General features: G+C 45.9%; 1 protein-coding gene across 1 annotated transcript in view; it reads left to right on the top strand.

Moving 5' to 3' along the window:
- Window positions 1-279: 279 nt before the first annotated feature.
- Window positions 280-27217, top strand: part of Slc22a15 (solute carrier family 22 member 15) — a 56940-nt gene continuing 30002 nt past the window's right edge. The window contains 3 exon segments of the mRNA XM_051165461.1: window positions 280-421; window positions 9690-9902; window positions 26862-26994. Of these exon segments, the coding sequence (XP_051021418.1) occupies window positions 335-421; window positions 9690-9902; window positions 26862-26994 (433 nt within the window). The 5' untranslated portion in view covers window positions 280-334.

Raw genomic sequence — 27217 nt, 5'->3', positions numbered from 1 at the left:
GCCAGCCAACCGCTCGCCAAAAATTCCTGTCACTTCTGACAGGAAGCGGCGAGGCCGCGCCCGGGCGAGCAACCGAGCATCTCCGCTGCTCCCCGGGACGTGGTCGGCAGCAGGGTCCGGCCTGGGCCTGAGCCTGAGCCCCGCCGCCGGGTCCTCCACCCCCGGATCGGCCCTCTGTCCCCGCCTCGGTCCCCTGTCCCCGCCTCGGTCCCCGTCCCCGCCGATCGGGCCTCCGTTCTCGCCTGGCCCAGTCCTCGGTACGGGTGCCCGGTCCTCCCAGCCAGGTCTCCAGCTCCAGCGCTGTGGCGGCTGGGTCCTCAGCCCCCCGCCCGCCATGGAGGTGGAGGAGGCGTTCCAGGCGGTAGGCGAGATGGGCCTCTACCAGATGTACTTGTGCTTCCTGCTGGCCGTGCTGCTGCAGGTGAGTCCCCGGTTCCCCGCGGCCCGCGGGGTGCACTCAGCTCGGGTGCCCCAGGTGTGGCGCGAGAGCACAGGGCAGGAGGGGTCTGGCGCTGGCGCCGCGTGGTGGCGGGCCAGCCACTGAGCTCTCACAGGCTGGCACCCCGGAGCCTGGCACTGACACTTCAGCACCGGGAGCTAATTAAGAGATGAAAAACCACTACCTGGGATCCGCTGCCAAAATGAAAGGGAGTCGGTACCCCATCAGTGGCTATATAATCTTGCAGTCTAAGAGACAGCGCGGATAACCCTCCTGATCTAGCAAGGCCTCCTTCAGCCATCCCTAGCTTGGGGGGACTTCCTTTTAAGAGAGCTTTCCACGCATGGGATTTATTTCTCTCTGGCTTAAAGTTCTGCTGGGTTATTCAGCTGAGGCCAGCTTTAGACGGATGGTATGGAGAAACGATACCATTTACACGGTGTGGTTCATCGTATAGGTTTCAGAACCCATTTGTACACCTCAACCTTGATTCTAGCTTCACTCTTTTTAAAAAAATATTTTATTAATTTGTTCATATTACATCTCAATTGTTATCCCATCCCTTGTATCCTCCCATTCCTCCCTCTCTCCCGTCCCCCCGCAGCCCCCCCACCCACCCCGGTTCCCCTCTAGCATCACTCTTGTAATGGCACTGTGGAAACCGAGGCAGGAGAAGGATGGCTCCCCTTGAGGCAAATTCAAAGTCAGCCTGAGCTACTTAGAGAGTCCCTGGCATGCAGGCCAGTGGTAAAGCCCAGCGTGGGCAAGGCCTTGAGTTCGATCTCTGCCACCAGGGGCTGAAGGTGAGGCTCCCTGCTGGCGAGGCTTGCATTCCTGCGGTGAAGTGGGGTGTGACAGCTAGGCCGGCAGTTACGGGTGGGCTGGTATTATTCCAAGGGAAGCGCTTGCTGGCCACGGAGCGACGTAACCAGAGCCACGAGTTGCTTCAACATTTCAGTGACGCTGCAGCAGTAAGGGAGGCAGCGAGGTGAAAGTCGACTTATTGATTCTCTTTTCCCATTAAAATCTTCAAGCGTTCAATTGATTTTTACCACTGGCCAGAAAAATTGTTCCAGTGGCGACACATGGAACTCTTTCTCTTAGCAGAATAAAGATTATTTAATACAGACATAGGGCTGTAACTGCAATGTCTCATCGCCATGTATATTGGTTTCTTTGACAATATTCTGTCTGACCAAGAATCCTAAGGATATACTTCCTCCCCGAGAAATCCCTTCCTGATGTTTTGGCTCACAAACCTTTGATTGACATGTACTCAGCATTTGCCAGGTTTTAGAGGGTTTGTCTGTCTGTTTGTTTGTTTGTTTGGGCAGTGTGTGATTTTCTTGTAAGTGTGGGCTGTGTTTGTCACCATGCCCCTTCCTCATCAGGAGTTCCACAGGAAGACTAGTTTATCATGCGATATGTGTCTGATATGATAGCTGGTTATTCAGAAGCTCCTGCGATAAACAAATGATGAGCGCCACACCACACGCACTTTGAAGACCTTACTATACCATAGTCTAAGTCCAGCCCACAGCAACACAGGGGTTCGGCCATGAAGAGAACCTGCTCGTACCTAGTAAGGGCTTTTTAACGGTGAATTCAAAACACGATGACTAGTCAGTTACCAGAGTTCTGTGTGGATTGGAGTAAGGTTAATGCTGCTCCCGAACTTAGAGCTTGATTGAGCCTTGAATTAGTCAGGAACACACACGTACATGCACACGTGCACATATGTGCACATACACACACACACACACACACACACACACACACACACACACACACATATGCACGCGCGCACACAGGACAGGCTGTGGTCCAGCCTGCTTCCAACAATGGCTCTCTACCAACAAAAGGTCCAAGAATCCAGTAGTTATTTGGTCCATGGAGCTGAGCGTCTAAGCTGGTCATCTGAATCTCAAAGAAATAGGCTCTGATGCCAGTGGAGGAATGGACTTGCCAGCAAGAAGGAGAGCAGACAGGCAAAGAACAGAAACTTCCTTCTTTCATGTTCTTTATATAGGCTGCCAATAGAAGGTATGGCCCACATGAAAGATGTATCTTCCCGCCTAAAAAGATCTGCATTTAAAGAGGCTCCTCCCACTTAAAATGATTCAACCTAGGGGGGAAAATGCCCCACTGGTGTACCCAGCCACTTGGTTTTTAGTTTACTCTGGATGTAGTTAAGTTGACAACCAAGAACAGCTGTCACAGGCTTCCTGAGGGTTGTGATGAACTGCGAACTTTTGGCCCTATTGCTTATACCAGTTTAAGTGGGCAGGGCCCTGAGCCATACTTACCTCAGCATGGTCACGGAAACAGTGGTTGCCTTGGTAAAGTAAGACTTTTCTTTGGATGACAGGCTTTCAAGTAATGGCACAGAGACTTTTTATATTTATTATTAAAGTTCGGTCATTGCTTTGGCTTGTTCCCAACTAGCTTTTACCTTAAATTAATCCCTTTATATTAATCTACGTTCTGCCACATGGCTTGTTACCTTTCCTCAGTCTCCCAGTCCTGGGCACCCTATTTCTTTCACCACATCTGGTTGGTGAATCCTTCCTCCTCTTTCTTTCCCAGAGTTCCTACCTCTGCCGGAAGTCCTGCCTTCCTCTTTTGCCTTTGCTATAGGCTGTTCAGTTCTTTATTAAAAACTAGTCTGGAGGTGTTGGAGGGAGTGTTTAGAAAATGTGATGCAGCCGAAGGTAACAATACCAAAGTCCAGCCTGTACTCGGCTCTCTGCTGGCACAGAAATCAGCACTTGAATAATACAAAGATGGTCTTTATGTAGTGCACAAAAAGAGCATCCAGCACCTTGGACTGCATGTGGGTAACACAGATCAAGCTGCAAATTCCTTAGATGCTTTCCTCTTGGGGAGGCTGGGAAGATACAGGAAGCTCCAGGCACTGCAGAGGGCTCCTTTGGGTCCAGAATACCTCAAGAAGCGGGAGTTGATGCTTCCACAGCAGTTAGATCTGCACAGCATACCTGGCAGGGCCACCCATAGCTTGTTGACAGTGCCCTGATAGAACAGGTATCACCTTCCAAGGAAGCACAAAAGAAGTCATTACAAATATGAAAGCAGATGATGTGATGAGAACTCTGGTCCTGACACCTATCACTGCTGGGGAAAAAAAAAAAAAAAAAAAAAAAAGGCTGAGTGAATGATTCTTCAGTCATCAACAGGCCTTTGGAGGTGGCTGGTCATGAAAGCCTGTTTTGCAAATTTACAGGGGTTTTTAGTCTTTAGCATTCAATACTTTATCAGACGTATGTGAATATGAGTCTGGTATAGACTGAACAAGTTAATTAAAGAAGCGTTTATAACTATCCTTTTGGATTTCAGTTTGAAGGTTTTCTTAAAATTGCTCAACACTTAGTATGTAATAATTGACATAATTCATAGACCCAGAGGTTTTTACAACAATAAATTGTGTCCTCACCACAGTTGAAATCTATTTTATGACAATAGGTAATCAAAGCTAAAGGCACACATATTGGTAATCTTCTGTATGTTTTTCTTGACAAAAGCTCAAACAAACCAGTGTCTGCATTCTTAAGAACTATGGGCATGCCACAGATAGTGTTTGATGATTATATGAGAGAGAGAGAGAGAGAGAGAGAGAGAGAGAGAGAGAGAGAGAGAGAGAGAAAAGAAGAAGAAGAAGAAGAAGAAGAAGAAAAAGAAGAAAAAGAAGAAGAAGAAGAAGAAGAAGAAGAAGAAGAAGAAGAAGAAGAAGAAGAAGAAGAGGAGAGGAGAGGAGAGAGGAGAGATTATAGAAAACAAAACCGAACAGTTCTTAAGAGTGTCTACCAAGGTCACATTTTCCCAGAATTTTTAAATATGTGCATAGCTGTCTTTTTGCAGAAATGTATATTCTCACTAGGTTTTGTCTCTGGGCAATGTTTTGATGCCTTGCTAGTGTGTAGAGGTAAGTCCACTAAAGAACACACATGGGGAAGGCGCTCTCGAAGCCCAGTAGAAAGTCTGTCTTGCTGGCCATAAGCTACACAGGGAGCTTTCCCAAGTCATGCAGCCTCAAACCTCACCGTCCTCTGTCTTATAATGCATATATGCCACAGCCCAGCTGACACACTTTGGTTAGCAAGAACAGTTAGCAAGAAGCAAAACTACAGAAACCAAAAAGCAAGGTTAGTGCATTTAGGGACTTCTGGGTCCTGGAACTGTGGACTAGGTCTTTGATTGGTTAGGTCTTTCTTCCTGTTTTGTCAGCTATTGGTGCCTAGGTGCTGGGTTCTAAGGTCAGAGTGATGCCTTCAACATGGCATCGGTGTGCTAAGGCCTGTTGAAACAGCCATAGTTGTTAACATTTTAATTTTGTAACAATTGCAGCATAAGACCTTCTATATATGACCATAGCTTAGCTTGCTTATCAATTTCTCGTTTCCGGTTTAGAACCATACACTGCAGTGCTAGACCCTTCTTTGTCCTTGGACTTCACCTCTTGCGTGTTGATTGACACCACCTTTCTCAAGCACAAGGAGAAAACATTACCGTTACATAATAGCACACTTCTTAGGCCTCCATGGAAATAACCTAGAACTATTACCGTTTCCTCCAAACTCAGCCATGTGATGTTCCTAAAAGTTCTGGACCTGAGTTCGGTTCCCAGCACCGATATCAGGCAGTTTACAACTACCTGTAACCAGCTCAGGGATCTCACATCCTCTTCTGGTTTCCACTGACAGACCTACACACACACACACACACACACACACACACACACTGTGGCATACATTTACAAAGACGCATACATTAAAACAAACAAATGAGCAAACAAGTGACTCGGAATATGTTTTGGCAATGGTGAGAAACAGTCTCGGTCTGCACCCTTGATCTAGAAAGTCTCTCCCTATTAAAGTTTGGGAAGCCCTGGTGTATACTGTTCCCATAGTACATGCAAATATGCTGCTCAGTCCAGAAGTATCCCATTGGACACTCTGGAGAGGCTAGTTAGATGGGAGTGCCTTAGGCACAGACACGCCATTAGCATCAAGTTGAACTGTGAGGTGTAGAGAGGTGTGACTGTAGCTGAGCTTCAGGCTCAGGTCTGAGATCCACATGCACTCCCAGCACACCGTAAGTCACACCTGGGGGGTGAGTAGGCCAGGGCAGAAGGCTTGGGTGCGGACCAGTTAGCAACTGGGTTTTAGGAAAATAATCCTGCATCCATTAATATGTTTTGACCAGAAGGGTTTCCTGAGGAGTTTCAGGCTCTCGAACTGGATTGGGGTGGAGAAGAGAGACATCAGTCATTTAGAATGTGTGAGTTCCATATCTCAAACCCTTCAAATACATCCTTACCAGTAAGTCACTCAGTCCATATCCAATAATGCTCTCTGCTCCAGACACTGGGATGTGGTCTTGCTGTCGTGACTAGGGGCTTCTTCCCACGGTATTTCTGGTTGACCAGTTAAACAGCTGAGTCCTAAGCGCATGAAAGACTAGTGGTAATGGCAGCAATGAGATCAACTTTGGTTTTTGCTCTTTATATTCCCCCGAAAAAGATCTGTCTAGAAAGTTAAGTAACCCCACTCTTATCTTGGTTTTGATGTTACAGGAAACCGTAATTGCCTCGTATCTTGTTCCAACTCACAGAGTAAACATCAGGCATAGCCATGACTTCACTGCGCAGGGTTGTGATGGTTTCCTGAGACGTACAATAAAGCCCATAATGGTGTTACTATAAAATTACTTTAGAAACCTTCACTTTCAGAAACTTAAATTTCCAATACCCTTGAGTCATTTTGTAATTGTAATTACACTGCGGGGGGTGGGGGGGGCGGCGAGTTGGGGGAATCCAGCCATCTGTGGCACTTGTTCTTCCCCGGAGCTGGAGCCAGGGGAGATAATGATTTATCTGAGATGTTGTTAGTCCCACCCGGAAGGAGAATAGACGGTGGTTTCTTACTGTGGCTTTAAAGGCCCTCTGCTGATAGGTGTGATTTCATTAGACAAAAATGTAGGTGAGTGTACACATGGTAATGTCAGAGCGAGAGTGAAAAATGAAAGACTGCTTTTTTCTGGGGGACAGAGTAGGGTATGAACTGTATGAATGTGTCACAGTCATAAATGGCGAACCAAGGAAAAACACCCCCATGTTCTGTGTGGGTGGTACATCCCATAGCTGGTAGTGTCATCTCTGACTTCCTATGACCGAGTAACCCCAGGCTGTGCTCTGGTAAGTAAGACTGGCATTCATATAACTGTGGACTTTGAGCCTGATGCCTCTGACTTAATCTCATGGTGGCCCTGCGTGACATTTATTACACAGCATGGCTGCTACCTGCCTGCTGAGTCTCCCTGATGAGTAGCAAAGCCGAGCATGACCAAGGGCTGGCACTGCATAGAGGAGTTGCACACTTGTAGCCTTTGTGTTAAGATAAAATGATGGACCCGTATATTAACGGCCTTGAACGTGCAAGTGTGTATGTGCTCATGCACACTTATGCTTGTCTATAAAGGGAACCGAGAAGACGCTGTGAGGAGTGGGAGGAAGGCAGAGAGGATGAGAAAGTTGGAAAGTGTTCATTCTTCTTCAGAGGGCTAGCAATGGAGCAAGCTCGCGCTGCTTGAGACACATAATGCTGACTACAACATTTCCGTCATTCTTTGTGAATAAGGTGGTATAATGGCACCCATTCATTTTCAACTGCTTTCCCCCAACTGTAGTATTCACCAAGAATGCTCTGTCTTTCATAATGAGGTACATCTCAGATGAGAGGACCCTTTAGAGCATTTCCTCTTCTATCTGGAATGTTGCTTATCCTAGAGCACTCAAGATAAGAATATTATGTGCTAACATATATTCAGCAGAAACCTAGGCTAGGAATGATACATGGCTTGTATTATAAAAAAGCATGTGCTATTATCATTGGTGTCTTTCCTGGCCATTTATTCATCCACATTGAGTGTGGGGACCTTGGGTTATTTACTTTGGAACCCCAAAGACGAAGCAGGCATAACAAATATGCATGAGCAGAGCTTCTGGGCCACTGGAGAGGCAGCTGAGTTGGTGAGGAAGCAGGTGAACGAAGCTGACTTTCAGAGAACAAGAGCAGCTCTAGCATTGCTGACAGGAGGTGGTGCCTCCAGGGGAAAGAGCAGGATGCACAGGAGTAGATGGGGGAGAGGGGGGGGGGGGGTGGGGGGAGGCGCAGTCAGAGAGGGAATGCGGCTAGTTGGTTTTGCCTGATGAAAGGCTGTGCTTTGAGTCATCTCCTGCATTCCCTTGGCCCATGTTTTTCATTTCTTTATACCCATCAATTAAATTTCAGCAGATTGTAATCAGAGGGGCAGTTACTAAGTGGATGAAAGTGGCTTTGTAATTATAGCGACTGCTAGATGTGTAATCTATTTGTTCTTGTGATTATTAAGGTTTTTATTTTTATAAGCTGATTGCCTCCTCTTCTAAAATGTCCTTAATAGTATGCAAATAAGGTCCATGAAGTATGCAAGCCTAGGAACATATTTTCCTTTGTACCTTATAATAAATCTCGCATCATACAGAATCATGGTGGCGTTGCCTTTCTCCCAAAAGGTCCACAGTCCATTGGCTCAAAATTGATTGGGACTGCCTTGTATCCCCCGGCTCTCAAGAGGGGAGAAATCACAAGCCAGGTTTGCATTAACTTCTGTTACAATGTATGAAATGTCACAACTCCTTGACTCTCCCCATAACTAATTCCATCGTCTACTACTGATAAGTGGCTCTGCTGGTGTCTCTTCAGTTGAACATGCCTCTTGGTGGACTGGTCCCTGTGTTCATGAGCCTCAGTCAGCCATTTCAGCAAGGGGCCTCATGGCCACACACTGATAGGAATCACACACTTTGTATCTCTTAGACACTTAGTCTGTTTCATGGTGTTTTGGGGCCAAGCTCAAAGTTAACAGGGATCTTATTTCCTAAAAATAAGACTTTCTTAGCCTGTAGACTAAATATGTGTTTTCTTCATGAATTTTAAATATGAAATAGTCACCCAACAATAAGAGTTAACCCAAACAGATGCCCATATCAGTAAAGTCTGATAGGGCCCAGCACCCCATAAACCCAGCTGTGAGAAGCCACAGAACTAGCGCAATCAGCAGATGGCATGTGTGTTCGAGAAATATTTCTTGAATGAACTGGTGCTATATTTTTCCTTGTTAGTGGACAGTTATGGTTGGATTAAACAAAGATTCAATAGAGCTACACTTTGCAATCTGAATATGCCTGAGATTATGAACCATGGAGTCCTATGAGCTGCATGCCACATTTTAAAACAGTGTCTTGCTTACATTATGAGTCTAAAGACAAGAGCCTCTTGGCTCACAGTATCAGGTTACTTGAGCTGAAAATACTGTGCCGAGAAGGAAAGAACTGGAATATCGGTCTTTTGAACCAGAGCCAGTGACGATGTGGCCTTTGCGGCCAGTGTTGTATAACGTCACACAAGGGCCCACAGCATCAGACGCATCCCAGATGTGGAAAAAGAGACTGACTACAGAAGGACAAAGTGCTCCGCAAGTGGGCTGCTGATGGCCCTCTCATAACATGGCATGCTTTTTCGTTTTCTTCTTCCTGGGTTTCTGTAGCTAAAATGAAACAACACAAACAACAGAAGCAAGAAGAGCATCCCGCCTCCTTTCCTCCTCCTCTTCGCCTTCTTCTCCACACCCCCCCACCTCTTCTTTCTCTTCCTCTTCCTCTTTTTGCTATATGTGTGTATATGTTTTACCTGCATGTTTGTATGTGTACTACATGTATACCTGGTGCCTATGGATGTCATAAAAGAGTATAGGAGTCTATGGAACTGGAATTATGGATGGTTTTGAGCTGCCATGTTGGATGCTGGAAATGAAACCGAGGTCCTCTGGAAGAGCAGCCAGTGCTCTTGATTGCTGAGCCATCTCTCTAGCTCCTCCCCCACTTTCCTCCTCTTCTTCCTTTTCTTCTTTGTCTTCTTCCGTTAGGGCATCATGTACCTCAAGCTCTCTTGAACTCACTGTGTAACGAAGGATGACCTTGGACTTTGGACCCTCCTGCCTCCACCTCCTAAATGCTGAGATTACGGAAGTGGTGCACCACGCATGGGTTACGCAGTGCTAGGCAAGCGCTCCACCAATAGCCCTACATCCCCAGCTCAATCACTGTGTCACAGTTAAGGTTTGGGGGCTTCCCAAGTTTTCCATGCACAGGCCCATGTCTGCAGCATTTGATTCTGTGTGTGTTTGCTTTCAGCTTTATGTGGCCACAGAAGCCATCCTCATTGCACTAATTGGAGCTACACCACCATACCACTGGGACATGGCCGAGCTCCTGCCCAACCAGAGCCACAGCAACCAGTCAGACGGCAAAGACCAGGCCTTCGGGAACTGGCTTCTGACCGCCAATGGCAGTGAGATCCACAAGCATGTACATTTCAGCAGTAGCTTCACCTCTATTGCCTCTGAGGTAAGTAGGTCACCCAACCAGCCAGGTGGCATAAGGTATATACATCCCGAAAGAGCCTATTTTGACTGTAGACTCCTTTTAAACTCCAATTAAAACCCACATTAGCAGAGTAAAGCGAAGAGTGTAAGTGGCCCCTCTGTAACCCGCCGCCACGCCCCCCGCCCCCCCAGAGCTTGTGTTTCAGCCCCATGCTGTATGTGGACACAGGACAATTTGCACAGGATAAAGTACAGATGGTGCCCCAGGTGTAGGCAGGAAACCCTATTCTGAGGGGCTGCTGCTGACCGGGAGACTCTGGTGCTGCGGAGCCAACCGGAGATGAGGCAGCTGAGAACAGTCTAGTGAGGGCAGCATTACAAAAGCATGCTTTGATCATCTTTGTACATCTGCGGCCCAGCAGCAACAGTGGTACCGCCCACCACTAGCCTATTAAAGAGACAAGTGGCATCATTGCTTGTTTACTATAGACCAGACATTGTGACATTTTATAGGTTTGTCTTATTTATTCAGAGTAATTTTATGGGGTTGGGGTAGGATGTTTTCTCCGTTTGACAGATGGAGAGACCAAGACTCCAAGGTCAAGCTTAACTCATAAGAACAGTGTTGGTATTTGGATCTAGATTTGTCTTAGCTGGGAAGTCTGTGCTCTTCATTCTGATTCCAAGAAAGAAAATGTACAGTCTGCATCCACACTGGGGTGTAGTCGGCATCCACACTGGGGTGCACATCTCTTAGCTTCTTCTTGATTTGCAACAGTAGCCTAGTATTTTTTGCCCTTATTTGTGACTAATTTCAAGCTGACAGAGCTAAGAATATAGCTCAGTAGTAATATGCTTGCCTGAAATATCTAAGGCCCTAGGTTCTGTTCTTGTCTGGCACTCTGGGGGAGAGGGGAGGGAAGGAAACTAACTTAAAGAATGGAGATAGAAAAAAAGCCGAACCTTTAAGTCCTATTGTGTCATCTGTTGTTAATACTTGCTTCTGCAGGACTTTCACTGTCTGTGGTTTTCAGCCAATTTTAAAGTCGTACACACCAGTATCTTCACACTAAGTATTCCAGTATTTCCTGAAAACAATGACATTCTCTCACAAAGAGGAGAATTACACCTATCGATTTCAGAGCTAGAATTATCAGCTACACCTCAGATACCAACTTAACGGATTGCTACCTAGCTAGAACTTGTGTTCTGTCCACCTCCGGTTGTGTCGTTTGGTTAATACCTCCCGCGACAGGATTGTTTTCTCGTCGAAATATATCAAATCTGATCTGAGATCCTCGATTGCAATTAGTCGTCCTCAGCTGTTCAATATCGTCTGACCTTTCACCTTCGTTTTCTTTGTGACATTATTTTTAGACCATCTGTACTCCTCCCCTTGAGACAAACGGGGCTATTGTGTATGTTGGGTGTGCCCGCTGTGTGCTGTCTCAGTTATCTCTCTGTCTTAGTGATACTGACTTCATGTTTTCCAGGAATCATCTGAGTCTCCCCACTCTGTGTACAGTTCTTATTCTTTCATTTTTAAGAAATAAGACTTCGATGGGGACTGACTTTACCATTACAGTCAATGATGTTTACCTGATCTCCGCCCACAGCTCAGTGACCACCCAGGATTCTTGTGTGAACCAGCGTCGATGATGTTAATACAGGCCAAATGATTATTTCTTAACCCAGCACACCCTTCCCCGTGAGAGGCCTAGCTTCTTTCGGAAAGCTGGAATCTTTTCCTATCCCCGCGCCCCATGTGTCTGCATATTTGGTCTTTATATCTATCAAAAGTATGTCTGTGTAGATCTCTTTTCAGTAATTTATAGATTATTACAGCCCCTTAATTATTTTACTACCAAAGTTATCCCTCAGTTTGCCAGCCAAGTATCCTTTTTATGTTTAATTAAAAATTTAATTTGAAATAACTAAATTTACATGAAGTAGCAAAAAACAATACCAAAACAAAAAACAAAACAAAACAAAACAAAAACCCAAAAAACAAACCCGCCATATTGCCCTTTGCCCATTTTCTCCAAACGGCAACACCTGCCCAAACCATTCTGCGATGTCTCAGCTACGCTGCTGACGCTGCTGTGGCTGCCGTGCTCCACGTGGATTTGCTCCAGCCTTTCAGAGTGTGGTCTCCCTTCCCTCCCACTCTTTCCTAGTTCCTCCTGTCTACAGGTGCTTTCTCCTAAACTAAGATGTTGTCACTTGAAGAACAGCATAAAAACTAGAATCGTATTGCTGGAGACTGGTTGTGAGCCATTTTCTTCGCTCGGTTTAACTCTCTGCCGGCTGGCCTAGGATTGTATTAATATTGCTACTAATGAGATTGGGGTGGATTGGATTGGTTCTTCTTGCTTGATTCTTTTCCAAGTTAATATATTTTTTTTTCATTTGTTTCTGGTTGTACAAAAGCTTTAGAATAATTTTGTCTGTATAAAGTATCTGGGGGATTTTTTTTTTCATTAGGAGCTGGCTTTAGCCTGTATATTTGTCTACAGGCATTTTCACTGGGCGCTCCTTCATTGTGGCACGGTTTCTAGCTTCACCAATCACAAACCTTTGGCTTAGTCCCCCCCACATCCTGAGCGAGAACAGCTGCACCTTGGGTAGGGCAACGCAAAGTTCACCGAGGCTTGTCACGGCCGATTCAAAGACTTCCCAAGCAGGTGTAATTTTGACTTGTCAGAACTTGAACGAGGCCTCTTGAAGGGTCATAGCTTCAGCATTCTTTGTAGTTACAGAGCCCTTTCTACCTGGAGTGGTTCAAGCAGCAGGGCCGCCACGATGCTGTTCTGGCTGGGTGTCGCTCAGTGACTGCTTCACTGGAAGTCTCAGGCTCAAGGAAACTGACAGCACAGCCCTAACCAGATCAGTGTATTTGGAGGAAACCCAAGCACTGCTGAGTACCCACAGTGAGCTCTTCGATGACACTGACAGTCTTAACAGTACTTGGCAGTGCTTACTTAGCTCTCAGCCAATACCTTTATGGCAGCTTGGGGCCTTCTCTGTGTGCCACTTTTGATCTGCTGGTTTCTCCAACATCTAGTCTTGTATATGAGGCTGGAGTAAGTGGGGAGCACACCGTTGTGCCGTTTCTTGAGTTCTAGGGTCCTGGATAGATTTTTTTCCCCTAATTTTTAAGAGTTGTCTTCTTTCTCTTTCAGCAGGGTTTAGGAGAGAATAGGAAAAGTATGCCTACCTTGTCCTTGCCTTGTGCCTTTGCTCTTCACAAAGGAGACATCCTCCTGGGCCATTTGGATTTTTAAAAGTACTTGAGAGACCTTTGTGGAGGGGTAGGAATGTGGCCCAGTAGCAGAATTCTAACATGCACGGGGGCCTGGCCTCAAGATCCATCCCCAACAAGATGGGAGTAGGGGAGGATAAAGGAAAGAAAGAGAAGGTTTTGTGTGTGTGTGTGTGTGTGTGTGTGTGTGTGTGTGTGTGTCTGTGTGTGTCTGTGTGTCTGTGTGTATGTCTGTGTCTGTGTGTCTGTATGTCTTCTGCCTAATATATCCCAGGTTATCTTTCAGGTCCATGTCCAGCCTGTGGTAGTAGTCAGGTTCCATTTAGTCTCCCCTTGGCTTGTGAAGCAGGTGAGAGCGCTAGATACAGTCTTCACCAAGTCTGTTATCACTGTAACGCAACTGAGTCTCACACCAAAGTCTGCCACATGTGTAACCAACCACTTCTTAACCTAATTATCACCATCAAAGAAGTTCACAGTATACCTTCTGGCAGGCTTGAGAATCCAGACTCTCTTCTCTCAGAGGTATCTTAAACACCGTTCCCTTTCCCCTCCCACTTGGACCAGGCAGGAAACACTTCCAGAGCTCAGATAGTTCAGGGCTGAAATGGGGTCACCCCAGTACATAAAGAATACAGACCACGCGTCTCTCATTTAGAGTCCCAATAGGATGCCTTCCCCTCTGTCCCAGTTTCCTGGTAAGTGAAGGCTTTCGTGGGACATGCCCCTTGGGCTAGTATGCAGATATAAGTGAGTATATACCATTTGATTCTTTCTGCTTCTGGGTTAACTCACTCATTATGATCATTGAGGGTCCTAGAAATCTACAAGTAGAACAATATGATAGGCAGATTTGGGCCCAGGGGTCCCGCTCAAACTAAGGCACCAGCCAAGGACAATACAGGAAGTAAACTTTAAACCCCTTCCCAGATCTAGCCAATGGTCAGAATATTCTCCACAGTTGAGTGGAGAGTGTGATACGACTTTCTCACGTACTCTGGTGCCTCACATTTGACCATGTCCCCTGGAGGGGGAGACCTGGTGGCACTCAGAGGAAGGACAGCAAGTAGCCAAGAAGAGACTTGATACCCTATGAGAATATACAGGGGGACATAATCCCCCTCAGGAACAGTCATAGGGGAGGGGAATAATGGGAAAATGGGGGTGGGGGGGAGGAATGGGAGGATACAAGGGATGGGATAAACATTGAGATGTAACAAGAATAAATTTAAAAAAAAAAAAAAAAAAGAATACAGACCACATCACTCACCTCAGAAGTTGCATATAAGGTGTAGGGAGCGTCGTCCAAGCACACTGAGCTAATCTGTGATTTTCGAGATGCTTTCAGTTCACCAACAGCAGCCTTTTCTGTCTGATTTTCTGTGGTACTGGGGATTGAACATAGGGCCTTGCACATGCTAAGCAAGTATTCTTCCATAGCGTCTATATACCTTTCTTTTTACTTTTTATGCTGAGACAGGATCTCACTGGAATGCCTGGCCCTTTCTTGAACTTATTCTAGTCCAGGCTGGCTACTGCTTCAGCTTTCTGGGTAGTTGGGATTACAGGCCAGTGGAAACTAAGCCACTGACTCTACTGCATGCTTTAAGGTAATTTAGGTAATAGAGCAACACTGCTTCAGCGCCTCAGGCACACAACATATTGTAGTAGAACTGAGTGACATTAACACTAATGACATGAATAACTAGAAACCCTTCTGTTACGGGAAGGATACCACTACTCACCAGTGTTAATTGAGAGACTACTGCTTGCCTCGTATTGAAAGGACTCCATGGCAGGAGGGAGAGCCATTGGACTCTACACTTCATGGGAGCGGCACGAGGCCAGCTGTCTGCCCATGTCCTTGGGTTGTTACCCTGGAGGCTCTCAGTAAACAGTGCTCCATGGCTGGCTGGGCGTAGACAGAAGGGGGAGTTATCATGTGGGAGCTCAGAGAGCTACCTCCACAGAGACAGAGGTGGTTGGTGAAGGAGAGATGGAATTAGGTGCCTTCCCCAGCAAGAGCATCCCTGAGAGCCACGGATGGAGGGTTCGGATGGGCCTTGTCGTCCTACTAGCTGCATCTTGTCCCACTGGAGTGTTTCTGTAGGTCCCAGTCTCTCTTGCATCTGTCTATCAGTCTGCATTGGTGTTGGCTCCTTCCTCCTCTCGTCCCCTGTGTATTATTTCTCTTCCCGTCTCTGTCATTTCTGTCTGTCTTCACCTTTCTCCATTGTTGCCTTCTCTGAACTTACATCCCAGTTTCTCTTCCTTGGAAAGCTTTCATGTTGCAAGTTCTCTGACTTGCTGGGCACCATGAAGCACCCCTTTCCTCTCAGTATTAAGGAGACAGATGGATATCCATGAGTTCAAGACTGGCCTGGTCTACATAGTGAGTTCCAGCCAAGCCAGAGTTACACAGTGAGACCCTATTTGCTGTTCTCTCCGTGTGCTTCTCTGTTTCCATCTCTCATCCTCCCTTCCCCTCTGCCCCTCTCTCTTCCTGTAGAACTTGTCTGTCACCTTTTCATTCTCATCAGTACCTACTTAGATGCCCGCATCTGGGTCTCTATGCTACTATCCATCTTGACTTTACATTGTTGTTTCTTTCTGGGGCGTAAAGGCACATGGTCTGTCCCTTTCCTGCCAGAGTCACATTGCAGGGAACAAACGCATTGCCCTTATATGGTGAGCCTGCACCTCCATCAATTCCTCAGTATCCAAACCTGAGATGGAGGAGGGAGCCTGCTCTGGTGTACAGCCGAGTTATGTAGATGTGCTGCCCTGCTATAGGACTTCTGGAGTCATGCTTATCTGTGGACCTTCTCAGCTCTCAACCAGTTGCTTCAGCCTGAGTGGGTCCATGAACCTCTCGCAAGGATGGTCATGGTCTGTCTGCTTTGTTCATAAAGTAGTACAGGTGGCATCACTGTCCACTACTGGGACTGAACGCCATTGCCCTCACAGGCCCCTCGGAGACTGCTCCAGGTTTGTAGGTGGGAAGATGAACCTCCACAAGGATTCATGGATAGAGGATAAGATGGAGAGGCAGGCAGTGTGACTGCCTTTCACAGCTCATGGGTCAGAGGCTAGCTGCCACAGGCTTTCCATAGGCCAATAGCTCTACTGTGTAAACCACAGTAGGGCCACTGTGGTCTTGAATGAGAATGGCCCCCCCCTTAGGCCCATATATTTGAATTCTTGTTCCCCAGTTGGTGGAACTGCTTTGAAAGGATTAGGAGGTGTGGCCTTGTTGGAGAAGTGCGTTACTGGAGGGAGGGCTTTGAGGTTTTGAAACCTGGGGCTATGCCTCTGCTCTCTCTGCTTCTTAGTTGATGATCAAGATGTGAGCTCTCACCTAATGTTCCAGTGCTATTCTGTTTGCCTGCTGCCATGCTTCCCACCATGGTGGTCATGAGCTCAGCCTCTGAAACAAACAATTAAAAAAAAAAACCTAAATAAACCTTCTCTTCTCTAAGATGCCTCGGCTATGGCATTTTATCACAGCAATAGGAAAGTAAGACAGAGGTCAGAGGTCAAAGTATTTGTTCTAAACCATATGCCATTTAGGCTGCTTTTCTGGGTTCCAGTGAATCCATATTCTGTTGTTATAAAGAAAGAAAATCTCAATTGTTCAATTTTTCCAATAAAGACTCAGGAGCCAGGAATTAAGGTGACACCTGCTAGTTAAGAGAGGCAGAGAAAGCACACAGCTCACCTTCCTACTCAACAGACTTTCCAGGAGGAAAAAAAAACCTTTCTATTTAGCTGAGATCCTGAAAGGACTCCCCCCAAAAGCCCCTTTTCCTCCACACTGTCTTAAATACCTTCAGTTCAAAGTCCCTTCTTTCTGCTTAATCCCTGTCAGCTGGTTACTTGCTCCACCTCTTGACCTAGGGTTAACTTTATTTAATTCAGTTACAGAAAGCTCTTGGATTAAAGGTGTGTGCTAGGGCTGAGCCACACCACAACGAGAAACACGTTTTGACAGTTAACAGTCTCGGGGTTCACAGTGGAGTCAAGTGTCCTGCAACAGTATTCTTCTCATTACATGAGTCACTTCCAAACACTTTTCCATATAAACCTTAGTTTTAAATTATCTCCTAGACAATGCATCAGATTTAAGATGTTTTCTTATTTTTAGTTACACAGGCATATGTGTATGTGCCTAGTGTGTGTGTACAGGGGTACAGGTGCCTGCAGAGGCCAGAGACACTGGATCCCCTGAGGCTGGAGCTTCAAGTACCTGTGAGCTGCCCAGCATGCATGCTGGGAGTCAAAGTCAGGTCCCCCACAGAAGCAGCATGCATTCTTAACTGCTGAGCCATTGATCCAGCCCTATCATATCTAAGATTTGGGGGACTTTGTTGTTGTCCTTGAAGAGAGGCTGAAGCCAAGCTCGGCCTCCACTAGCCTCAGAAGCCCCTGTTTGGAAAACATGATCAAGCGTTCACTCTCTTGAGCTGTGTATTAAGTTCACTGAAGTGGCAAGAGGTGAGGAATGAAAATATGGTTGGGAAGTTTGGTGACGCTGCTGCACTCAGGCAAGGTGACTATGAGGAGACTGTGGTGCATACACTTTGGGTAGAAGGCTGCGTTTAAAATAGATAGATAGATAGATAGATAGATAGATAGATAGATAGTAAAAAACAAACAAACAAAAAAAAAAAAAAAAAACAAAAAAACAAAAAAAAACCCAAAAAAACAAAACCTTCCCAGTTGCCACTGTCCTGCTTGAGAGTGCCTCTTGGAAAAATAGAGAAATAGGAATAATGTGTCCTCGGTGTGTCCATGGAGCTTGCTGGTAAATGGAGGAGCCTGTTCCCTGACTCCTGTGGCCCTCCTACTCAGGCATGAAGCAGGCAGGCAAGGAAGCAGCTGTCTATGAATGGTGTTCCACACTTGCTCTCCCTAGGATATGACTTAGGGTATTGGTTCTAGACATGTGGGGGGCCTACGCCGCTGTCTTGCACACACAAACCTACACAGGACAGTGGAAGAGGCCTGGCTTCAGCTCTGCTTTCTCGTCAAGCCACATGAAAGGACATGCTTCCTAATACTACAGGAAATACCAAAGAGATGTGATATGACAAGCTGGGCCTCATGGGACATGGCTGTAACCTCAGAATTCAAGGAGTAGAGAATTATGAGTTTGAATTCACCCTAGACTGAAGATGAGATCCTATCACACACACACACACACACACAGACACACACACACAGACACACGCAGACACATACACACGCAGACACACAAAGACACACACACAGACACACACACACGCAGACACACAAAGACACACACACAGACACACACACACAGACACATACACACACAGACACACACCAGACACATACACACAGACACACACATACAGACATACACACAGACACACCAGGACACCACAGAGACACACACACAGACACATACACACACAGACACACACCAGACACATACACACAGACACACACACAGACACACACACAGACACACAGACACACACACACAGACACAGACACAGACACACACACACACACACAGAAGGAGGAGATGGCCAAAGGGAGGAAAGGGGAGATATGGGGAATGAACACGTTCTTTGCTCCTCAGTTGATGGAGCCCAGCAGCGCCATGGCCCACTCCTCTCTTCCTGTGGAGATCCAGGAAGACATAATAGGACTCTTCTGTCTTACATTTTAAACATGGGCTTGCTCATTTTTCTCAAAGTCTAATTTTATTGGAAGGGGCAGGCACAGCATTGGTGTCTGCCCTTTGTACGTTGTCTTTCTCACGCAGAGTGCATGAGCCACATGTGAGCTCTCAGGCTGCTCCTGCCTGGCACCTCAGAGGTCTCTTGGGGTTGTTTGAAGTGGATGGTACAGGTGCTTCCAGCCTTCCTATTGCTGTTTCCCCCAGTCCACCATCCAGCCAAGGACTGGCAACAGAGCAGATTAATGGCTGGTGAGCAAAGATCAGCCATGGCTGGCAACACAGGCCACTCACCGGTCTGAGCACCAAGTCAAGCTCATCCTAATAGCAGTTGAAGTGCAGCTCCAAGCCGACCTCTGCTCCACTTCTTAGCACTGGTCCAATTTCAGTTCCCTCTTCAGTTTTCAATTGTTCTAACAGTCTTCACATTGGCAGTTTTGAAGCAGTCTGTGGTATAGGCATGGTCTAAGACATGGCTCTTGTTAACATTTAGTCTAGAAATCAAAGTATGCAAGCAAGTTCTTGGGCCAGCATGATGGTGACTCAGAGACGGTGACTTGTCGCTAAGCCTAGTGGCCTGAGTTTGACACCTGACTACGTGGAGGAAACCAAGTCCTGCACATTGTCCTCTGGCTTTGACAGATGCACTGTGGCATGCATGCCTCTCACCCCACTAAAACACACCCTAATAAAATAAATGTGTGTACAGAACTCCACAGTCTAGGATAGGGTGTGAAAATCCACAGTTTATAGCTTCCACCAACATCTTACTGTACTTGATCTTGAAGAGTGGTTTTATGGAGGGTTTGGGAAGGGTGAATAAAAGGTTATGTGATTAACATGGTATTTAATTTTTTAAAAACCTCTAATCTAGGAGCTTGACTATTCTCAAATGAGCTAATAGCCATTGGGGTGGATTTATGTAGCAAATTGCTGTCTGCTGTATTCAAATTATTCCCTGAGCTCTGACTCCTACAGAAAATACCAAATATCGCGGAGACACACAATTATCATGCTTAATTAATGTTTGCAACCAAAAAGCACAAGGCTGGAATCTTTAATATCATTGTGGATATTGAAGAGCTGAAGTTGACTGACTATTATCTTGAGATTAATATTTTTTTTTCCCAAGCTACACCCTGGGGTCAAAAGACAGAGTATTAAAACTATTTGAAAAATCCACTGCAATTAATTGCTGTAGGGGCTAATTTTTTTTTTTAATGTCTTGCTTCCTTACGCCTGTGCTACTGATCGCTATCGCCTGCACACTTCACCCATTAAGTGGTAATTCAGAGTGACAACTACATGGAAATGAAGCAAGTTAGTTAATCACCATAAAACAGCTCTGGAAATGCCCTGTCCAAGTACTCCCCACTCGCGGGAGCTCTCATTACCTGATTTGCTCCTGGAGCGAGGTTTTCCCTGCACAAAGCCATTTGTAATTTTTATGGAGAAGACAAGGACAAAGGAAGGGGAGTCGGTGATGATATTTGCGTGGAGTTGCCCTCAGTAATCCCTCAAGGTCCTGTAGAGCCCTCAAGGTCATTTTGGGGTGCTGGGAAACTGCTGTCTGTCCTGGTGTTGCAGCACCCACAAGCTGGGAGTCTGGGTGTGGAAGTGGTGGTTATAACTTGGTTTTTTCCCAAAGTGAGACTTGAAGCTGCAGGGAGCTGGATCAGTCTTACTTGCTCATGTTTAGGTGGTCTGCCATAGCAGCCAGGGAGCTGCCTTTGCCTTCTCCCTCTGCATTTTGACTAGGTAGACTGGACAGCCATGGGTTTGCCCCCATTTCTTGTACTGGGCCCCGGTACAAGCCCACCTTGTGGAGGAGGCCCAGGATGGCACTGCCTTTTGGGTGATCATGGGTGCTGTTCTTAGTAGAAATACTTGTGCATTCAAGAACACGCTTTCATGAGAGAAACTTCAAGTATTCTAGATGTCAGTTTGGCTGTAGAAAGGAGGACAGCATCCCAAATTCCAAATGTCCCTTATATTCCTTTTGAGGAGGAAGTCATTCAGTGGCTCTGAACGAACGATGGCCAGATTAGGTAGTTTCTGCATACTAGTAAACGCAAAATGTAAGGCTTGAAGTAATCACACCAGGACAGAGGGCTGCACATGGTGGAATCCCGGAAGGCAGAGGCAGGAGGAACACTGCCAGTTCAAGGTCAGCCAGAAACAGGAAAAAAAAAATCCTCAGTTTGTGAGGATGCCTGTAAGACTATATAGCATTCACTCACGACATACATAATTCAGTGAGTGTTTAATTAGTGTTGGCAGGCACTGTAAGATTAGCACGTGGGTTACAAATGTGCCCTCAGGAAGCTCAGGGCATCGTTTGGGAGAGACAAGGGAACTCATGGCTCACTGTGCATCACACAGAAGACAACGTGGGAAGATCCGGCAGGGAGAAGAGAGGGTCAGGTCTCCTGAGGAGGGTAGACCAGGGTGGAGTGTGTGCTGTGTGGGGAGAGGGAGGCAGGGGCCTAGCCATGAACAATGAAGAAAGGTCAGTTTTCTACAGGAATCAGGCTTCTGGAGAAAAAAAAAAGGAGAAATGTTTGCTTCCCTTTGGATGGCTATGCCCTTACATGGGCTCCCACAAGGCAGGTCACGCATCATGGATGTGTGGTTGCTGTTGAGCCATCACCTGCCCTAGGCCAAAACAAGGAGAGCAAGAGAGGACCAGGCCTCCCTGGAGGAGGGAAATGACCTAATGCTCAGCAAAGCCGACCACGCACAGCTCTTTACTCACCAGGTCCAGCTCCTTTTGAAAGAGGGGTCTGTGTTGAGACTCCGCCCCTCGCCTTATGTCCCACGAGAGTCACCATAACCCAGGAGGGGTAAGCAAGAAGAGAGCGGGCCGTTTAGGCCACAGGGGGAACATGGGACAGACAGAGCCATTGCATTCCTGGGCCGCTCAGAGTCAGACCAGACACACTGCAGTTCCCAAAGCTCACAGGGAGGCCCTCTAGCAGTTTTGCTCACCTGAGGAGCATGTGCTGCAGTGTCCGTGCTCTAGGGTGGGAGTGGGGCCAGTCAGGGAGGAGGGGGTGGTCCAGCACTGTGCACTGTGGAAGGAAAACAATGGCTGGTGTCACGTGGGGACCTGAGCATGGCACACAGACTGCAAGTCAGTGACAGAAACCCAGTTTAAAACCAGACATTTTATTGGGCATTTGTATCTAACACACACACACACACACACACACATGCACACACAGACACACACACACACAGACACACACAAACACAGACACACACACACCACGGAATGAGGCACACCCTGGGACATAAGACTAGCCAAATTTTAAAAATTCAGTGAAAACTGCTGGGAAGGTGACTTTAAAACACTATCATTTTTTTCCTACCATCAGCTTCCTTTTTCTAAGCACAGAAGCCGTAGAGCACCCACCTTCTCTCTCTCTCTCTCTCTCTCTCTCTCTCTCTCTCTCTCTCTCTCTCTCTCTCTCTCTCTCTCTCTCCCCCCTTCTTCTCCTTCACTTTTACTTTCCAGCAATACCTTAATCTGTTCCGCTAAGTGAGTGGTTCTCAACCTGTGTGTCGAGAACCCCTTTGAGGGTTGAACGGAAGTCACCTAAGACCATCAGAGAGCACAAATATTTACATTATGACTCACAACAGTAGCACAATTACAGTTATGAAGCAGCAGCAAACATGATTTTATGGTTGGGGGCCACCACAACCTGAGGAACTGCATTAAAGGTCTCAGCATTTGGAAGGTTGAGAGCCACTGCCCTAAGTTACGAGGTCTACTTATTCCTAATTTCCTTCTGACCTGTGATCTGCCCTCATGTTTCCGGAGTGGAACACATGCTGGGGATTAAAAGTAGAAGGTTCTTCCCCAATATGCTGTCATTTCTGTGTGGAGGGAGGCTGTAGGGACAGGAGGAGAATATTGTGTCCAAGTCGATCGGTTAACTATCTAGCTGTAAGGTGTGCAATCTGCCTGTTTGACTGCTCTTTGAGATCTGTGTTTTTTTTTTTTTTTTTTTTCACTACTTGGCTGCTAACTTTGCTTTTAGAATTGTGCCTTAGCGTGAAGTCCATTTTAGGGAAGTACATTGCTTTTCTTTTTTGTTCCAGATGATCATATTTCTGCCACGTCAGAGAAATGATTGATTTGACTTGACACCTCCATAAAGCTTAAGGTCTGATGAATTCAAGACATGCTAAAGATACATTTTATGACTTCATTGAAAATTCATCTCCACTGCTTTCTCTGTGTTTGGTTGGTGTAATCTGTTCCAGTATTCCTGTTCTCAGATGACTCTCTGAGCACCAAGTCTGCATGTCTACCGTGAGACTGTTCTCTTCTCGAAGCCCCCATCCTATCCAGGCGAGCCTGGCTCACTAAGCATTTGGAGCTAAAAATATTTGTCTTTATAGTCTTGCTTTCTTGTTAATATATCTAGGGACAAAGTGGGATTTTTGCATTTTGGGCCTTACCACTGTCAGCTTCTCATCTCCATCACACACTTACATTTCAGCCACAGTAGATTTGCCCTCCACGGACCCATGTCCTTATCAGGGCATCCCATTTATTCTCAACCTTTAAACAAGGAAGACTGAAGACTGAACAAAAACCTCTCCCAAGCGTGTCACTGACACCCAGCCAAGAGGAAGTCCACCTTCATTCCCATCACCTCTGCTCGCCTGCCTTCGCTCTTTAAGAGCTGGAAGGCTCTGCTGAGCACCTGGTGCTGGGCTTGCACCTGTGTTGGCCATGTTTATATTCCCCTCATCTTTTATGGTAGAGGAACATGTTCTTGGTCCTGCCCTACATTGTGGCTGGTTTCCTCTCAGGCCCATCTTCTGTATTTGAGTGAGCGATGATATCTGTGCTTTTTCCACTAGGCCCTTCTAGTCCATTTTGAAATAAATATAATAAATACTCATGGATTCTATTTAGTGATTAGAGCATGTGTATAAAATAGATGTATGTTATTTAGTCAGGTCAACATGAGGGGCTAAAAATATTTTTTCTTTATAGTCTTTCTTCCCTATTAATATACTTGGAAAGAAAGTGGGCTTTTTACACTTTGGATTTGCAAGTGGTTTTTCAATTTGAAATGGATTAGTGTAAAAAGAACATTCATTCTAATTGCTTTAGAATTTGGCCTGCCATTAACAAAAAGCAAGAGTCACCACTTTAGTAATCTCTAGCCAATAAGGACTTGATGTTTCTTGAGAATGTCAGAGTCGTCATTGTACTTTGATATATTATAGTTTAATTTCTTGTGTCCTGGTGATTTCTTGGTTTGGATTTTACCTGTCACTAAGTATCAACCACGAGGGGAAAGAAAGAGCTAGCAGCTGATCTAGTCTTCCAAGCCACCCTTGATAGTTACGATACCTGCACATTGTCTTTAAGATACAGGGATCCTGTCTTACTGCATCTTAGTCAAGTCTGAACAAAGCAAAACACTTTTGATCACTTTAGTAACTAAGTAATAAGAACTTAAGTGATGCTTTAGAAAAGTGAAAATGAAACATGCAAAACAGTCAGCACAGGGTTGTGCACATCTGTCTGTCAGGGAGAGAGGCCTCCCTCGGCCACTCTCAACTCATGGAACTCTGCGAGGGACAGATCTCACATTCTAGTTAGCGTTGAGAAAATCTGCTTTTCAGTTTTTCTGTTCGTCCTTGAGTGTATTCTGGGAGGAATGGGAGGGTGCATTAACCTAACCAGCATCGACTTGAAGAAAAATTAGTAGAAATTACTTTGACCCTTGGAACTGGCAGCCTGAGAACCAGGCTTTGGAATTTGCTGGTTAACCGTCCCTTGGGCCATTTTTTCCTAAAATCGCTGTATAAGTTGACAGCTATTCAGTTGCTGAGGGATGACACTGTAGCCTCTTCAGTGGATATGAGAAATTCAGTAAAGACAGTCACCAGGATAGTTGTTTCTTCCTGATTAACAGACCCAGCTCAGTGTCCACTGAAGTTCTCACTGTGTAAGCAGACTGGCAGTTCCTGAAGCACAGAACCAAGGCTGAAGTTGCAAGCCAGCTTTTAAAAGCATGTAAACATGAACATTGCAAACATGCTGAACATACCAAGTGTCTGAATTGAGAGGTTAATTGTACTTAAGAACAGTTCCATTGGCCTTGTTTCACCTGTCACAGGAGCAGGGCTGTCCCCATGCTGAGTGCTGAGCTATCTTCTCTAGGACAGCGTGGCATCTAATGTCTCATTCTTGCATTTGAGACTGTGCCACCATAGCCACTCCTCCTGAGTTGAACGGTCTTCTCCACCACTACCAGTGTGTGCAAAATAAGCTTTTCACAGAACAAAATCCTTCTCCCCCAAATGCCGGAGCTCTCTCACGCGAAATTCTAACACTTACTATACCCAGTCTGTCATGGTCCTTAGAACTGACTCGTCAAGCCCTTCACCATCAGTCCAGGATTACAGGAGGCACAGAGCAAGGAGAGACGAGATGTAGCTTGGGAGCCCTACTGAGTAACTAACTGTCAAAGCGTGGGGGAAGAGGTAACATTAAACATGGAAATAGGCAACCCAGAAAGAGTGCCACCTTGAGAGTTCTCAGGGAGAAGAGCTTTTGGGTGGCTCTGCAAGGGGACTGGGAAGATGGAATATGGGTGTCTTTGTGTCCTCTGAGAGTATTATCTCTGTAACATATGTTACTGGTCCTTACTCCTAACCATCATTTAGATAGGGTGTCATATGCTGATCAGAATGAGATCGCCTTCTGTTTAAGTTCACAGTTGTCCTAAAGTAGATAATCGCACTGCAGGGATTTTTTTTTTATTGTGGTAAAGATGCATGGCACAAAGCCTACCGTTGCAATGTTTAAGCGTATAATCCCGCGGCCTTACGTATAGTCACACTATTCTGCAACCATTGCCACTGTCCGTCTCCAGTCTGTTCCTGCTGGACACTGACCCCTTGCTCCTCCTCCCCTGGTCCCTGTAACCACCATTCCTTCTGTCTCTGTGACGCTAACTCTTGCAGGCACCTCATGTGATTAGAGTCATGCAATATTCATGCCTTCGTGCCTGGCTTGTTTCACTTGCTATAATGTCTCTGAAAGTTCAACTGGGCTATAGCATGAATCAGGCAGCATTAGTTTTAAAGATAGGACAATATCCCATTGTCCATGAGTATGGCACTTTACTCCTCTGATGATCTGTTGGTTGACACAGGTTACATTGACTTTAGGGATTATTGAGAATGACGGTGTAGTGACGTGGGTGTTGATGGGGAGCTTGAATTTGGTATTTGGAATCTGCTCACACTTTAATTCTTTTGAATATACACCCAGAAGAGAAATTGCAGGATCATATGGTGTTCAATTTTAATTTTTTTATTGTATTATTTTATGTCCCTGAGTGTTTTCCCTGCATGTATGTCTACCCAGTGTCCTCAGAAATCAGACGACAGTATTGGATTCCCTAAAACTGGGGCTACTGGCAGTTGTCAGCTGCCATGTAGGTGCTGGCAATCAAACCTGAGTCCCCTGGAAGAGGAGCCAAGTGCTCTTAACCTCTAAGCCACCTTCCCAGCCACCCTTCCATTTTTATTTTTTTGAGGAACGTATTCAAGGAATTTTAAACACACTAATCTGTTAAACGAAAGAACATTCATTGATTACTTCCTATGTGTCATGTGATGTATAGGCATCCAGAAAATGGAAATAGAACAAAGCTCCTCCTCCCCAAATACCGCCAAGGACTCAGGAGAAAGCCACAGTCAATAATCACATACGTACTTAGCACTTACATGCTGTGCTCCGTTCTGATAGAAGTACACAAAGAATACCCTGAAAACACAGCAAAGCAGCAGTGGTTTCCAGTGTTTCTGAAGCGGTCTCCTTGGCTGTGGTCTGAGAGGAATATTCTACCAGATTCTGGCTAATACTGCTTGATGCAGTCAGGTGTCCGAATGAGTCTGTGTTGTTCAGTTCAGTGCATATACTGCTGTCTGTGGCCTAAACTGTCCCCCTTGTGGTTTTTTTTTTCTTCTAGTGGTTTTTAATTGCCAACCGATCTTATAAAGTCAGTGCGGCCAGCTCCTTTTTCTTCAGTGGTGTGTTTTTTGGAGTTATCTCCTTTGGTCAGCTTTCAGATCGCTTCGGAAGGAAAAAAGTCTACCTCACAGGTAACCTGTCACCACACACGTACACTGAATCTTCTTTAAGACTCTTGAGGAAATAATAAGGAAGTTATTTCCTTAAAGTTCACTGGTGGACAGAGAGCTTCTGTTTATGGCATGAGCGAGAGGCCGTGCTGTAGCTAGCTAGCAATGGCTCTGGCCAAGTGACTTTCTAAAACAAGCTTACCTGGCTAAGGTCCGATATTTTTGCTAAAAAGATTTTTTGACA

The sequence above is a fragment of the Acomys russatus genome, chromosome 23 (assembly GCF_903995435.1).
Source record: "Acomys russatus chromosome 23, mAcoRus1.1, whole genome shotgun sequence".
Classification (NCBI taxonomy): Eukaryota; Metazoa; Chordata; class Mammalia; order Rodentia; family Muridae; genus Acomys; species Acomys russatus.
The sequence above is the reverse complement of the archived record's forward strand: the minus strand, read 5'-3'. Positions and strand labels throughout refer to the sequence as shown.